This window comes from Lutra lutra, chromosome 5 (assembly GCF_902655055.1).
Source record: "Lutra lutra chromosome 5, mLutLut1.2, whole genome shotgun sequence".
In the NCBI taxonomy this organism is placed as follows: Eukaryota; Metazoa; Chordata; class Mammalia; order Carnivora; family Mustelidae; genus Lutra; species Lutra lutra.
In genome coordinates, this window is record NC_062282.1 from 99,201,044 (window position 1) to 99,217,736 (window position 16,693).

The 16,693-nt window shown below is 39.8% G+C and overlaps 1 protein-coding gene, 1 long non-coding RNA gene and 1 pseudogene across 5 annotated transcripts in view; 2 read left to right on the forward strand and 1 right to left on the reverse strand.

Moving 5' to 3' along the window:
* LOC125100503 (survival motor neuron protein) overlaps positions 1 to 16,693 on the reverse strand; it is a 47,176-nt gene that overhangs the window by 11,851 nt on the left and 18,632 nt on the right. For 2 of the 4 annotated variants that reach the window (XM_047730721.1, XM_047730719.1), the window contains exons 6-8: positions 15,336 to 15,425; positions 13,743 to 13,853; positions 8,903 to 8,953 (exon numbers count right to left, since the gene is read on the reverse strand). In XM_047730721.1, coding sequence (XP_047586677.1) covers positions 8,906 to 8,953; positions 13,743 to 13,853; positions 15,336 to 15,425 — 249 coding nt within the window. In that variant the 3' untranslated portion in view covers positions 8,903 to 8,905. Of the gene's footprint in view, positions 1 to 2,758; positions 2,793 to 3,909; positions 3,937 to 8,902; positions 8,954 to 13,742; positions 13,854 to 15,335; positions 15,426 to 16,693 lie in introns of all 4 variants that reach the window. The other 2 variants (XR_007127571.1, XM_047730720.1) reach the window with 2 other exon arrangements.
* LOC125100505 (uncharacterized) lies at positions 99 to 2,174 on the forward strand. Its single transcript, XR_007127572.1, has 2 exons — positions 99 to 138; positions 2,117 to 2,174. It is a non-coding gene; the product is annotated as an uncharacterized LOC125100505 (long non-coding RNA).
* Positions 15,812 to 15,919, forward strand: LOC125101456 (uncharacterized; annotated as a pseudogene).

Here is a 16,693-nt window from a genome sequence, read left to right on the forward strand (position 1 = left end):
GTATTTTTTTATAAAGATTTTTATTTATTTGACAGATCACAAGTAGGCAGAGAGAGAGGGAAAGCATGATCCCTGATGAGCATAGAGCCTGATGCGGGGTTCTATCCCAGGACCCTGAGATCATGACCTGAGCTGAAGGTAGAGCCTTAACCCACTGAGCCACCCAGATGCCCCTAAAAAAATTTTTATTTTATTTTTTTTTTTTAGATTTTTTTTTTTATTTATTTGACAGATCATGAGTAGGCAGAGAGGCAGGCAGAGAGAGAGAGGAGGAGGCAGGCTCCCTGCTGTGAGCAGAGAGCCCGATGTGGGGCTCGATCCTAGGACCCTGAGATCATGACCTGAGCTGAAGGCAGAGGCTTTAACCACTGAGCCACCCAGGTGCCCCGCCCCTAAAAAAATTTTAATGAACACTGGTATTTGATCTGTTCTAACAGAATTAAAAACATTACAAAACAGTGATCAAATCATGTATTTTAAAAAAGCCCCCAAAACAAAAAACTGGAGTGCCTGGGCAGCTCAGTTGGTTAAGCAGGTGTCTTTGGTTCAAGTCAAGATCCTGGGGTCCTGGGATTAAGCCCTGTGTCAGGATACCTGTTCAGCAAGGAGAGTCTGCCTGTCCCTCTCCCTCTGCCCCTCAACCCCCACCCATCAGCTTGTACTCTTACTTTCCAATAAAAATCTTAAAGAAAAAAAACCCCAATAGTGATTACAATACAAACAACATCACCCACCTGCAACAGGTGATTAAACCTAATTACCTAGAAATGAAAACATTATACATCTCTAGAGTTGAAAACAAAGTCTTAGAGTATCTAGAAAATGGTAAGAATTCTACATAATAGAATCTACAAAATACAACTAAAGCACTGTCCAGAGAAAAAGTCATTGTCCTAAGATATCCATTTTGATAAATAGTGGATTAGAAGGAGTTTGTAGGGCGCCTGGGTGGCTCAGTGGGTTAAGCCACTACCTTCGGCTCAGGTCATGATCTCAGGGTCCTGGGATCGAGTCCCGCATCGGGCTCTCTGCTCGACAGGGAGCCTGCTTCCCTCTCTCTCTCTCTGCCTGCCTCTCTGTCTACTTGTGATCTCTCTCTGTCAAATAAATAATAAATAAAATCTTTAAAAAAAAAAAAAGGAGTTTGTAAAACTTATAAGGAGAGCAAAAAGAGGAAATTAATTCCTACTGTATCATCTGGGTCCACTGGGTCCTATTCTATGTTTTGAGTTTCTTTTCTGAGCAGGTCTCATAGCTCTTTGTAAGGACTCATGACTCACTATTTCCTAGAGGTCTGCCAAAGAACAGAAAAAACTTACTTAGAATAATAAAGATAAAACTCCTATCTTGCAATGATATTGATTTTTTTTAATAGACATAAAATATAGAATTTTAGTGATTTTATTATCCCTTAACTTTGAATATTTTGTTATTCTTCATCTCCGTATTCTACTGTAACTCATTGTGGTGGCCAGCCTTCAGCACTGCCCCAGTGATAATTGCCTCCTGGTAGGCATGCCCTTGGTAGGCCCCTCCAGTTGACTGTTTATCCCACTCCTCTGATTCTAGTGGGTTGGACTTACTTCTAAAGAACAGAAAAGGGCAGGGCAGTGTTTCATTCAGAAACTAAGTTATTAAGGGACGCCTGGGTGGCTCAGTTGGTTAAGCGGCTGCCTTCGGCTCAGGTCATGATCCCAGCGTCCTGGGATCGAGTCCCACATCGGGCTCCTTGCTTGGCGGGGAGCCTGCTTCTCCCTCTGCCTGCCTCTCTGTCTGCCTGTGCTCAATCACTCTCTCTCCCCCTGTCTCTGACAAATAAAATCTTAAAAAAAAAAAAAAATAGTTATTAAAATGGGTATGGTCTTGCTCACTCTCTTTTGGATCACTCCCCCTGGGGAATCAAGCTGTCACATTGTGACTCTCAGGCTGTATATGGAGAGCCCCCAAAAGCAAGGTCCTCAGGTCTCCAACAAAAAGCAGTGAGCCTGGAAGCAGATCCTCCAGTCCCAGTGAAAACCCGAGAGGACTGTAATCTCAAGGGAACTACCCAGCTAATAAGCTGCTTCTGGATTCCTGACCAACAGAAACTAGAGATAATAAATGTGCTGTTTTGAAGTGCTAAATTTTGGGGTGAACAATTGATAATACACTCACCGATTATCTGCAGCTATGCTTAAAAAAAAAAAAAAAGACTGAAATAATAACACAGAATCACCTAAAATGATGATGAAATAAATCATCAACAATGAGATGATTATTATTACAGCATCCTTCAGTTTTCTTATTCTCTTGCCCAAAGTACTGGATTTTCTTTCAAAAAGTCACTATTTTTTAAGATTCTAGATTTTATTTATTTGACAGAGCACAAGCATGGAGAGTGGCAGGCAAAAGGAGAGGAAGGAGGAGAAGCAGGCCTCCCCGCTGAGCAGGGAGTCCAATGTGGGGCTCGATCCCAGGACCCTGGTATCATGACCTGAGCCAAAGGCAGTTGCCCAACCAACTGAGCCATCCAGGTACCCCAGAAAAAAATTTTGTATTACTTCTTAGTCTTTTCATTTTCTTAGTTTTTAAGTAATGTCTACACCCATTGTAGGGCTCTAATTCACGACCCTGAGATTGAGTCACATGCTCTTCCAATTGAGTCAGCTGTCCTTGAGAAAATATTTGTGATCCCTACTGTAGGCTAACAATGGTGGTGAACTTGTTCCTATAAGCCAAGTCTCAGATGATGAGTCTTCAAATGGCATATGCTACTTACGTGCATTTTCTTCAACTGAAGAACGGATATATTTCTGAGGACAAAAAGGAAATACAGCAGTATCTTTCAAGTACTTCAGTAGGAAGGATTTCATCATAATATCTTGGGGCAAAAACGTGAACCATCCCACTTTGCTAAAAAACAATCTTTTTTCGGGACACCTGGGTGGCTCACTGGGTTAAGCCGCTGCCTTCGGCTCAGGTCATGATCCCAGCATCCTGGGATTGAGCCCTACATCGGGCTCCCTGCTCAGCAGGGAGCCTGACTCTCTCTCCGCCTCTGCCCGCCTCTCTGCCTGTGTGCTTTCTCTCTCTCTCTTTCTGACAAATAAAATCTTAAAACAAAACAAAACAAAAAAATCTTTTTTCCCTGCCACCAGACAGTATTCAGCTTTTATGGCTTGTGCACCGAAATTCACTTGATAAAGTTTTCAGCAAAGACAAGACCTATAGCTCTTAAACACATGAAAGGATGCTGGACTTCACAGTAATAAAATAAAAAATTATAATGAGATAACCATTTCCAACTATTAGACTGACAAGAATCCAAAGGTTTCATAAATTATTGAACAGACTGGGGGAAACAGGAACTCTCAATGTTGGTGAGAATATTAAGACAGTCTCTACAGAGAACATGGCAAGAAATTATTAAAATTATAGATGTATATTCTCTTCAACCTAGCAGCTCTAATTCTAGAATCCAAATCTAGATTAGAATTCTAGACTCTATTAAGGTAATCTTAATGTATTCATAAACCTACAAAAAGAATTATGTAAAAGAGTACTGACTGTAGCATTAAATAACAATTAGGAAAGCCTAAAATTCCATCCATAAGAGCTTAAGTATGAGACACATCTCTACATAAAAATATCATGCAACTTTAAAAAACAAGGCAGTTTTATTTTTTTAAAATATTTATTTATTTGATAGAGATTACAAGTTGTCAGAGAAGCAGGCAGGGAAAGAAGAGGAAGCAGGCTCCTCGCTGAGCAGAGAGCCTGATGAGGGGCTCGATCCCAGGATCCTGAGATCATGACCTGAGCTGAAGGCAGAGGCTTTAACCCACTGAGCCACCCAGGCATCCCAAACAAGGCAGTTTTATATACTGGTATGGAGTATTCTCCAAAAAATGTTGAGGAAAAAGCACTTACCTATTAAGAGAACACTGTATGGATTACCTACAAAAATGAAAAAATTTTAAAGTTGAAAGGAATAATATGATAGAAACATCTTACCAGATTTATTTCAATTATATATTATCTTTACTATCAGTGGACATACCCAGCACACATATACACGAACACAAAACATCAAAAGGTGTGCTGTGAAGTCTCCCTCAAATGCCTACCTTCTAGTCTCTCTCCAGAGATGGCCTGAGTATCACCCTGAGGTGACCATCAACTTACACGTCTGTAAGTGTGTATTTACATCAATGGCAGGTAGCACAATACATTTTTGCATCTTTTTTCATTTAAATATATCTATCTTCCTACCAGATTGTTCTACGTAACAAGTAACAATGCAGTTTTTTATTTGAGAGAGAGTGAGTGCCGGAACTGGAGGAAGAGCAGGAAGAGAGGGACAAGCAGATTCCATGCTTAGCACGGAGCTCGTCCCCACGACCTCGAGATCATGACCCACGCCAAGATCAAGAGTTAGAGACCTAACTGACTGAGATACGCAGGTGCTCCAATGATGTAGTTGTTTAAATAAATAAAGAATTTATGGCTTTTTCCATGATTCCTTAGTCTTTCAATGTTAAATTCTTTTATTTTTATTTTTCTATTTTTTAAAATTTTCCCTCTTGGGGCACCTCAGTGGGTTAAAGCCTCTGCCTTCGGCTCAGGTCATGATCCCAGCGTCCTGGGATTGAGCCCCACATCGGGCTCTCTGCTCCGCGGGGAGCCTGCTTCCTCCTCTCGGTCTGCCTGCCTCCCCGCCTACTTGTGATCTCTATCAAATAAAATCTTAAAAAAATAAAGAATTAAAAGAATAAGCTGAATACAAATATCCTTATGCTTTTCAAAAAGTTTGTGTTAGGCCACTCTGCTTTGTACCAAAAACCTACACTAGCAGCACCTGTTTTCAATAACCAAAAGAACTCTGAAGAGGATTTACATTTTTATGAAAATAAGGCAAAACCCAGAAATAACGTTCAGTGTGTGTTTTGCAAAGGCTGTTACAGAGGCACGGCTAGGCTCCTTCCTTGGCGTCTCAGCATCCTGCTGCCGTATTTCTGAACTGTGAGCATCTGTGTTTTATCTCGATTTATTTTGTGTATCTGCTAGCAAGTTGTGTACTAAGGTACCAGAAAATCCCAAGCAGTTACTTTTGTCATCTGGGATGTTCAGAAATTTTCCATATAAATTAAAGGTAAATGGTACTTCTTGGCTTTATGCTGTTTCAGATAATGAAAGGTTTCCTAGAAATGCTCTACTTCCAGGTATTGGGGGAAACCTATAATGTTAAAAAACAGATTCAAACTATTTTAGAACTTTTATAAATAACAATGGAAAAAAATAAATCTTGAACTGTAACACAGAGCTACTCAGCAATTAGATATGGGGGAAGAACAAAGGAATTAACTAGTTTTTTCTTTGGGGGAAGCAGTATGACAATATACCATGATCTTTACAGAACTACTTAGAATCTAAAGCTCAATACCTGAAATTAATCATCAATACACAGAAATAATTCTATGGAACTATGTTAAACAAGAAAACCCAAAACAGATGTCTTATTACCATGTGGAAACATTTATCACTGGCCCCATGTGTGCCATATTACTTTTAGGTACTTGAGAGAAACAGATTATAATATCATTGTTTCATATATTTTTGTTTTAACCATCACAATAGTTATCTTTTAAAAACATGGAATAGGGGGTGCCTGGGTGGCTCAGTCGGTTAAAAACACGGAATAACTGAAAATTAATTGTTATAGAATGGGAAAGGTGCTGCAAAGAATTGTGTCACTGAGTCAAGTCTCCAAGAAAAATATGATCAAATGTTTGTTTAAAAATAGGAGGAACTGGGGCACCTGGGTGGCTCAGTGGGTTTTAAAGCCTCTGCCTTCAGCTCAGGTCATGATCCCAGGGTCCTGGGATGGAGCCCCGCACTGGGCTCTCTGCTCAGTAGGGAGCCTGTTTCCCCCTCTCTTTCTGCCTGCCTCTCTGTCAAATAAATAAAATCTTTTAAAAGAAAAAAAATAGGAGGAACTGGCGTGCCTGGCTGGCTTAGTCTGAAGATTGTGTGACTCTCGACCTCAGGGTCACTGAGTTTCAGCCCCACATTGGGTGTAGAGATAACTTAAAAAATAAAACTTAAAAATAACAGGAGGAACAGGTACTAGTATACTTGTCTTCCTTCCATAGATTATGAAAGTGGGCATTGGGCAACAAATAGCACAGGGCAGAGATGAATGAACAAAGCAAACACTTAAGGTGAGTTTTCCACTCACCCCATTTCGGGAGGACACAATTTCCAAGGCAGAGCTTGAACAGGTATTGTTCTTCGTATGTGGAAAAAGAGAGTTTGGGCCTTGGAATAAGAGACCTAGAATCTAAAGAGGTAGAGTCTAGAAAGCAGGGATTTGAAAATGAGGAGCTCCAGAAATCTGTGTAAAAATTCTACTTAGGTACTTGCCCAAATCCTAAATTATGCAGATACCATGGAGCTTGGAAGCAGTGCAAGGGGGCTGAGAGCTGGAGGGAGAGTTTTGAGGTCATACGGAGTGCCATCACTTATTCTGTACCCAAGGAAAAGCCATTTCACCTCTATGAGTCTTTTTCTTGTCAGTAAAATGGGAATAGTAGTATCTAACTTGATGGTGCTATAAAGATCAAATGAAGTAAACTAAGCCTAGTACACCCAGTAATCTTTCATGTGCAGTTTCTAGTTTCCTTTACAACAAAAACCCAAACTAATAAACCTAAGGAGTCTACCGAAAACAAATTCCATAAAGTAAGATTTTACTTACTCTTAGCAAGAAGTCTTTATCTAAACACAAAGACTGCAATGCTTACATCTGTCTTCTGCCTGGAAACCAAGATCTGGTTTTATTTAGTGAAATACGGCTCTCCCCCATCCTTCCGGGCTGCCACAGTGGTGCCTGTGAATGGCCTGGCTGATGCTCTCAAGAGCATTAACAGTGCTGAGTTCTTATTAGGCCACGCTCCAGAGTCCTCATTCAGTTTCTAACTGTGATGACGAAGCAGGGTTACATGGGTGATAGAAATGACTGATGATCACAGAGCTGGGAAAATTGCTGTAAACCTCACGGGAAGTTTAAACACGTATGATCAGCCCCAGATCTGATGTACAACTGAAAGATCTAGAAACATGGCAGAATAATGTTCCTGTCCCATCAGTTTGGTTTCATTGTCCTCACAAACTCAGCTGGCATCATGGACTATCAAGAAGCAAGATGAAAACACACAGGAGGGAAAATCCTGGGATTCTTTTTCTAGGGATATAATATATACATCCAAATAAAATCCCTCAATGGACATGAATGAATGAATGAATGAATGAAGTGAAATGTAAATTCCAAATTATGTGCCATTTTAAAATATAAAAAAGACGAATTTATGTGTCCTAATAACTAGTAATGAAATGATTAGAACTTGAAAGCTCATAAATTACTTTCCTTAACCATATTACTTATCTCCAAAATGTTACATACAGTATCTTAAAACAATGGCTGAACTCATGCATAATCATAACTAAAAACAGTCCTATGTGAAAGAGTACATATTATAGGATTCCCTCATATAAAGTTCTAAAATAGGTAATCTTTGATCACAGAATTCAAAATGGTGACTTTTTATACTGAAGAAAATGTTCTATATCTTGATTAAGGTGTAGTTAACAATGATATGCCTTCTCAAAACATCAAACTCTCATTTTAAAGATTTATTTCAGAGAGAGTGAGGGAGAGAGCAAGACAGAGAGCAAGAGAGAGCAGGGGTAACGGCAGAGTGAGAGAGGGGGATAAGCAGACTCCTGCTGAACGGGGAGTCTTACAAGGGGGGCTTGATCCAAGGACACCGAGATCACGACCTGAGCCAAAATCCAGAATCAGACGCTCAACTGAGCCACCTAGCCACCCCCAAACTCTCCATTTTAAATCTGTGCATTTTACTGTATATAAATTATACCTCAAACAAAGGTACTGTGAAAAAAAATGTGGGCTATGTACAAATGTTGTTGAGCCCTTCTGAAAGGCTATGATTCATACATAGAAATGACCAAATGCCAAGTACTTAGTGAGAGAACTATATAACGAATGTCTTCTACAAACTGCCGTATACAAGATACAGACTCTGTCTGCAGTGGCAGGAATTGCTCTTATTCAAGGTTCAGAATTTGATTTCTGAGCTGAATTGTTTTTACACTCATCAAGAGCTTCAAACAACAGGTGCTTTAGAAGTTTTTAACTGTTAAAAACCATTAACCCCGTAGTTTATTTACATTAATGGCAACCATGCAGAAAAGCTATGTTTACTAAACATGACTGAGGTATAGTGATCTCTGGCCAATCTCTCTCTTTTTTTTTTTTAAGATTTTATTTATTTATTTGACAGAGATCACAAGTAGTCAGAGAGGCAGGCAGAGAGAGAGGAGGAAGCAGGCTCCCTGCTGAGCAGAGAGCCCAATGCGGGGCTCGATCCCAGGACCTTGAGATCATGACCCGAGCCGAAGGCAGAGGCTTTAACCCACTGAGCCACCCAGGTGCCCTCTGGCCAATCCTTTAATGAAAGCACTCTTCCAGTATGTCACCTCACCTGTCTCTCTTCCCCACCCAGGCGCCCCTTAATAGTTTTCTATTAACTTTATTATTTTTTAACATTTCATTAAAAAAAAATTTTTTTTGAAAAAGGTTTTATACATTAGAGAGAAAGAGAGCGTGCATGCATGCAAGCACAAGCAGGGGGAGCGGCTGAGGGAAAAGGAGAAGCAGGTTCCCCACTGAGCAGGGAGCCTGACATGGGTCTCGATCCCAGGACTGCAGGATCATGACCTGGAGCCCAAGGCAGATGGTTAACCAACTGAGCCACGGAGGCACCCCACCGTTTCAATTTTTTAAAACACATGTTGTTAAATTTATACAAAAGGTTCACTTTTATAATAATGGTACACTTACTCTTTAATTGAAATGTGAGCACCTTCCTTCTTTTTGGTTTTGTTTGAAACCCTGTAAGGAAACATAAAGGAATTTAAAAGAATAGCATACACATTTCCACTTTGTTCATATAACACATTTTACTAGTTCCACTTAAGAAAGTATCATCAGAAAGTAAGTTCACAGCCTTTAAATATGCTTTAAAATTGATCCCAGAGTAAGCAACTACTAGGCTGTAATTAAGAAATTTTCTTTCGGGGCGCCTGGGTGGCTCAGTGGGTTAAGCCGCTGCCTTCGGCTCAGGTCATGATCCCAGGTCCTGGGTTCGAGCCCCGCATCGGGCTTTCTGCTCAGCAGGGAGCCTGCTTCCTCCTCTCTCTCTCTGCCTGCCTCTCTGCCTACTTGTGATTTCTCTCTGTCAAATAAATAAATAAAAATCTTAAAAAAAAAAAAAAAAAAGAAATTTTCTTTCACGAAGTCCAGTGATGTTCCTGAGCCAACTTATACCTTAATTCTGTCAAGTAAAATATACACTGTGTCACTCTCATTTATTAAAACAAAAACCATTAGAGACTATGTACTAAAGAACATTTTAGAAGTTAAAAAAAGCAGGACCAGTACTCAAATATTTATTTGTTTTTCCTGGTCAGACCTAACCCAAGTGCCCTATTCCTCTCTTCTGGCTTCCACATGACCTTCTTTCCCTACACATGTATCAACTTTCCACTTTACTACTAATCTAGACTTTAGAGACCACAAGATATATTAAAAGTGATTTACTCTTAGTAAGTACCAAAGATATAGCCTATTTCATGTTATTTCAAAAACACTACTCTTAAATCATCTGCATTATGCTTGGCTTTCTAGATTTCCAGAGGCTAAGAGATGGACCCAAATCCTGTCTGGCTGTCCTAATGCGAATAGGATGCTAATGGAAAAGTTGTCAGGCATGTTTCTGTGAAGCAATGGTTAAGAAATGCTAGCTGAAGGGTGCCTGGGTGGCTCATGTGGCTGAGTGTCTTACTCTTAATTTCAGCTCTGGTCATGTTCTCAGGGTTGCAAGAATGAGCTCTGTATAGGGCTCTGGGCTCAGAAGCCTGCTTAAGATTCTCTCTCCCCCTCCCTCTGCCCCTCCCCCCACTAATAAATAAATAAAATCTTAAAAAAAAAAAAAAAGGCTAGCTGAGAGTTGTGCCTCACAATCCCAGGGAAGCAGCTTTTTCTCCCCATGCCTTAATAGAACACCTTTTGTACCAAAGCAAAACAAAAAACAAAACCAAGTGAGCTGTAGGCGGTGGTGGTTAAAACATATTTAAGCTGTTAGAAAACTTAATAATGAGCAGTGGCTTCTTTTTAATGATAACAATTTCAAAGAGAAATAATGCAATATCTAGGAAACTGTGATTTCTTTACACTTCTGAATGTAAATGTTTTACATTTTAATGTATGCAGGTATACGAATAACACCCCTTAAAGATCTTTTCTTAGGAACAAGTTAGTCATAGGTTGGTCATGAATTTGTGGCAAATATTCTGGACCAGGCTGCATTTCCAAGAACCGCTGCTTCAACTCAGGAAAGAAAAGCAAACATCTGCAATTTAATGGTCATTATCATAGTTGTAAGTTCAGTGAAAATCTGCTAGGTTTTAATAACAGTATAATCAAATACTTCAAATAGGAGTACTTATAAATGTAATTTTACCAAGTCTAATTTTCATCCATGCCATCCTTCAAATTAAATATATTCAAAATGTTGGGGTGCCTGGGTAACTCAGTTGGTTAAGCATCTGATTCTTGATTTTGGCACAGGTCACAATCTCAGGGTGGTGACACTGAACCCTGCATCAGTTTTATTCCAATCATAAAAGTTAAAAAAAGGGCAAAACTAATCTATGATGTTAGAAGTCAAGAAAATGGTTACCCTTGGGAAATGGAATGGTAGTGATCAGAAGGAAACACAAGGATGCTTCAGGATTATGATAATTTTTTTTTTTTAAATACAGCTCCTTGTTTTCTTTTAAAAAGATTTTTACTTATTTGTCAGAGAGAGAGCGTGCGCGTGCAAGCCCCTGAGCGTGAGCACATGCACATAAGCAGGGGGAGCTGCAGGCAGAGAGAGAAGCAGGCTCCCTGTTGAGCAAGGAGCCCAGAGTGGGACTTGATCTGTGGGGTCATGACTTAAGCTGAAGGCAGATGCTTAATGGACTGAGCCACCCAGGCATCCCAATAATGTTTTTTTTAATCAAGCTGTTCACTTCTAATACATGCATTTTTCTGCACATGTATTTCAATAAAAAGTTTACAACAATGACCAAAAAAAAACCATGAACCTATGCATAATATAAAGCTGAAAATAAAATATGGTGCATCTGGGTCAAAGAGCTCTCTCTTGTTCTAAAAAATTAAAAAATAATCACAAGTTACATCAATAGTTTATGTATATATTATACATATATTTTTTAGATTTATTTATTTCAGAGAGAAAGAGCATGCAAGTGTGTATGTAAAAGGGGAGGCGTGGAGAGAGAGGGGGAGAGAACCCCAAGCAGACTCTGTGGTGAGCCTGAGACAGGGTTTGAGACCACGAACTTGAGACCATACCCGGAGGTGAAACCAAGAGTCTGACACCCAACCAACTGTGCCACTCAGTCGCCCTTACATTTTTCAAAATATTTCACAATAAAAAATACATGGAGAGCAATGTGAAGTGCAGAAAATGGAAGCTGAGCAAGTTAAATGATTGGTCTCAAAGTATAACCTGTTAATTTGTTACTTTCCATTATCTTGTTGCTTATTAAAAGGGGAATTTCATCATAAATATAAATACACCAAGGTTACAACAGCTCAACATTAGCTTTTAAATAATAGTATTAATGGGAGCATGTACAGGTAATACATTTAAAAAATTACACCTTCAAGTCAGTTGTTTTTCTTCTTCTATACATTAATTAACCAGAAATTCAAGTACCTACAATATCACATCGTAAACTCAGCATGGTGTAACATCTTCCTTTTAAAAAACTTAAAAATTACAGTCACTTGAGACAGAGGTTATGCTTCCATCACAGCAAGGTTATTGCTGTGGAGACAATGACACCGGTAATATGTTCTGCTAGGCTCATGGAGCAGAGTGGAAGTTACAAGACTTTTCAACATTAGAAAAAATGAAGGAATAAAAATTTTTAGATCATTTGCCAAAATAGCAATCAGTGTATTTCCTACAGTTTGATTTCTAGGGTATAGCTCAGGGGTACAGCATTTGACTGCAGTTCGATTTCTAAGGTCCTAAGGTCAAGAAATTGGATCCAAAAGGTTGCAGGTAGAGCATTTGTGAAGTATATCCACATTTAAGGGAAGATCAAAGAAGCTCAACTGAAAGAACTGTGGACTGGCACTGACAAATGTGGGCTGAACAAAAGTTCTTTCTAAAAGTGCTATTTTGGGGCGCCTGGGTGGCTCAGTTGTTGGGCATCTGCCTTCGGCTCAGGTCATGATCCCAGGGTCCTGGGATCGAGCCCCGAATTGGGCTCCCTGCTTGATGGGAAGCCTTCTCCCTCTCCCACTCCCCCTGCTTCTGTTCCCTCTCTCACTCTCTCTCTGTGTCAAGTAAGTAGGAAAAAAAAAAAAGTTCTATTTTGAAGATTGTGATTCTGACTTTGGAGGAACTACAGTGATTGGCAGTGAAAGGAAATCACATGTAAAATTCCGTAAATAAAAATTTATTGATTTTTAAATTTAAAAAAATTAAAAATTTTTGGGACACCTGGGTGGCTCAGTGGGTTAAAGCCTCTGCCTTTGGCTCAGGTCATGATCTCAGGGTCCTGGGATCAAGCCCCGCATCAGTCTCTCTGCTCAGCAGGGAGCCTGCTTCCTCCTCTCTTTCTGCCTGCCTCTCTGACTACTTGTGATCTCTGTCAAAGAAATAAATAAAATCTTTCAAAAAAAATTAAAAATTTCTTGATAAATCCCAATACTACATGCCTGCGACAGACTGATATATCACATGATAAGTATGGAGCTTCCGTCCCTAACGTCCAGCCTGGATTATCACCTCAGACCTTCCTCTATGCACAAAAAGAACTTAACACTTTTTGTCTTTCTTTTTTCAAGATATTATTCATTCTTTGTCTATCTCCTACAATGCATTTTTTAAAAAAGATTATTTATTTATTTGACAGAGATCACAAGTAGGCAGAGTGGCAGGCAGAGAGAGGGGGGAAGCAGGTTCCCTGCTGAGCAGAGATTCCCAATGTGGGGCTCAATCCCAAGACCCTGAGATCATGACCTGAGCCAAAAGCAGAGGCTTATTAACCCACTGAGCCACCCAGATGCCCCTCCTACAATGCATTTTTATTTCAGACTGAAAGAGAAAGATTAGGGGCACCTGGGTGGCTCAGTGTTAAGACTCTGCCTTCAGCTCAGGTCATGGTCTCAGGGTCCTGGGATAGAGCCCCACGTCAGGATCTCTGCTCGGTGGGGAGCCTGCCTCCCCCTCTCCCTCTGCCTGCCTCTCTGCCCACTTGTGATCTCTCTCCCTCTGTGAAATAAATAAATAATCTTAAAAAAAAAAAAAAAGAGAGAAAGGCTAATAAGACTGGAAAATAATTTGGAAAGGGCATCATTAAATTAGAAAACATATTATCAACATTATCTAATAACATGAAACAGTTACACTTAGCAGAGGCAATACAAGAATACAAGAATAATGTAAGCTTTAAACAAATAATTGTGTGTTTTTTAACTTTAAGGTGATTTTCAATCCTTAGGATCTACCAAACGTAACAAAACACTTTTTTAGTCACAAAACAAAGTCACATAACCACAAAATGGTTGTCAGGAAAGATGTTAAGTGATCACTTACCATATAGTAACCAGTATGATAGCCACTCATGTACCAAGAGATTAACATACTTCCCAAAGCATCAGCATCATCAAAAGAATCTGGACATATGGGAGGTGGTGGGGGAATTATCTGGAAATGGAGAAAGACGTACTTTAAAGTCAATAAACAAAAACTGAAGTCTGGACATCCATTTTACATAAAGAATGCTGGATATTTGTTCTATCTTCCTCTATATTTTATGCCATTTCCTATTTAAAACTTAAAAAAAAATGACATTTTGAGAAAGCCAACGAGTAACAACAAAAGACCAACAAAATCAAAATAAGTAAGAATCAGGGGACGCCTGGGTGGCTCAGTTGGTTAAGCAGCTGCTTTTGGCTCAGGTCATGATCCCAGCATCCTGGGATCGAGTCCCACATCGGGCTCCTTGCTCATCAGGGAGCCTGCTTCTCCCTCTGCCTGCCATTCTGTCTGCCTGTGCTCGCTCTCTCTCCCTCTCTCTCTCTGACAGATAAATAAATAAAATCTTAAAAAAAAAAAAAAAAAAAAAAAAAAAGTAAGAATCAAAAGATGGGGCGCCTGGGTGGCTCAGTGGGTTAAGCCTCTGCCTTCGGCTCAGGTCATTATCTCAGGGTTCTGGGATCGAGTCCCGCATCGGGCTCTCTGCTTGGCAGGGAGCCTGCTTCCTCCTCTCTCTCTGCCTGCCCTCTCTGCCTACTTGTGATCTCTCTCTGTCAAATAAATAAATAAAATCTTAAAAAAAAAAAAAAAAAAAAGAATCAAAGGACGATACATCATGTAAAATGTCAGGTATTGTTTTGACTTTTGAACTATTATTACATTCCATTAATTATCTATGGGTAAAAGACCAAGTATATTATACTTTTTTTTTTTAAGATTTTATTTATTCAGAGAGAGAAAGAGAGCGCAAGCACGTGTGCTGGTGGGTAGGGGCAGAGGGAGAAAAACAATCTCAAGCAGATTCTATGCTGAACATGGAGCCTGATGTGGGGTTCAGTCCCATGACCCTGAGATCATAGACCTGAGCTAAAATCAAGAGTCAGATGTCCAACCAACTGAGCCACCCAGACATCACATGTATACATACTTCTATGGTTTTACTCAAAAACCACCCAGACAGCACGTTAAGTAAAGGTCTTGGGTAGAACAACTGCGCTGCCCCCACTGGAACACATGCAAATTTGCTAAAAAGCGTCTTGTATCTAGCCTACTGCTGATATCCAGAAGTCTACCATTAGATACCCACACAGTCTATGTGAAGTTAACATCCAGGCATATCTGGAAGAGCAAAAGATTAATCCTTACTTACAGTGCAATTAAATCCTTTTAAGTAAGAGACATCTCCCTATAGAATGACATACAATTTCTGACAGGAAGGAATATAAGGCTCAGAGTTGGGGCCAATAAGAGGACTGAGTCTGGGTAGCAGAGGGGCATTAAAAACAAAAACCTGGGGTTTGGTTCCAATTGTTACCCACTAGAATCTGACCATAGGGATGGGCTAAAATGACATTTCGCAATCACCCATGTGCTGCTAAATCCCTAAGTATGTATGAAAGCAACGTTTAATCTGAATTCTTTTGCACTTACTGGTGGTCCAGAAGGAAATGGAGGCAGCCAGCATGATAAGAAGTGTGGTGGTGGTGGAGGTGGTGGTGGGCCACTGAATTTTAGACCAGGCTATAAAGAACATTCCAAAGGAAGATTAATGTACCCATTTACACATGAAAGGAGGAAAATGATTCAGTGCCGTAAGAGTCAAAATAATCACCAAGAATAATATATTATACATATCAAAAAAGATGAAATAGAATTTCATATACCAAATAGTGAAGACTCATAAATCTAGATATCCCTCATTTCCTTTCTATATAAACATTCAGAAAATCAAGTCAAACTAAGAAAGACGCCTAATTACCTAACAAATCAGAGATAATATATTTACCAAGGTATGTAAATCACAAAAGACTATCTCCCCCACAGTTTTACTAACTGTGTAATCTTTTTACGGATGTCCTTTGAGTTACATATTACTGTAGAGCATATATTGTACAAATTAGTAAACCTCACGTGTAATAAGGAAAACCACGCCATGGCTGCAAACAGTAGCCTCGTTGGTACTGTATGCAGCCTGTTGATTGTATGGGTTGCCCTAAGGGACCTTGGAGATAGCCCTTTCCAGTAGATTTTGAGGTCTGACCTCATGGCTATCTCCAATTTAGGCTGCAGACAGGTATGTGGGGTGCCTTTGCAAAGCCCCAGGTCACAGCAGCCAGGGTCCACATTGGCCAAGTCATCATGTCCATCCCTACCAAGCTGCATGTGATCAGGGCCCTACGCAGGGCCAAGTTCAAGTTCGCTGGACGCCAGAAGATCCACATCTCCAAGAAGTGGGGCTTTACTAAGTTCAATGCAGATGAATTTGAAGACATGGCATCTGAAAAGTGGCTTATCTTAGAAGGCTGTAGGGTCAAATACATCTCTAACCATAGCCCTTCAGACAAATGGAGGGCTCTGCACTCACGAGAACCTTGACACTACCCCCTCCTGTTGTATTCATGCTCACCAATGCCCACCAATAAATCCAACTTCCTGTCCAAAAGAAAAAAAAAAAAAGAAAAACCAGCCCCGAGACCAATAAAGTATGATATATAAATTAAGAGGTCTGATCATTCTAGAAATTATAATATAAACCTAGTAAGAAATCTCTCACAGAAAATCTTCAGAAAAAGCTTTAGTAAGTCATGATTTTTAATTTATTATTATTGCTGCCTGAATACTATAACCTCCAGTGAAGAAATCACTGCTCTATACAAAACAACTGGGTAGGGACACATGCACATGACATAACTTAAAATAAAAATCTTTTTTTTTCTCCAAAGATTGAACTAATTAATTTATATGAGAGACAGAATGAGCGGGAGATGGGGAAGTGGGACAGAGGGAGA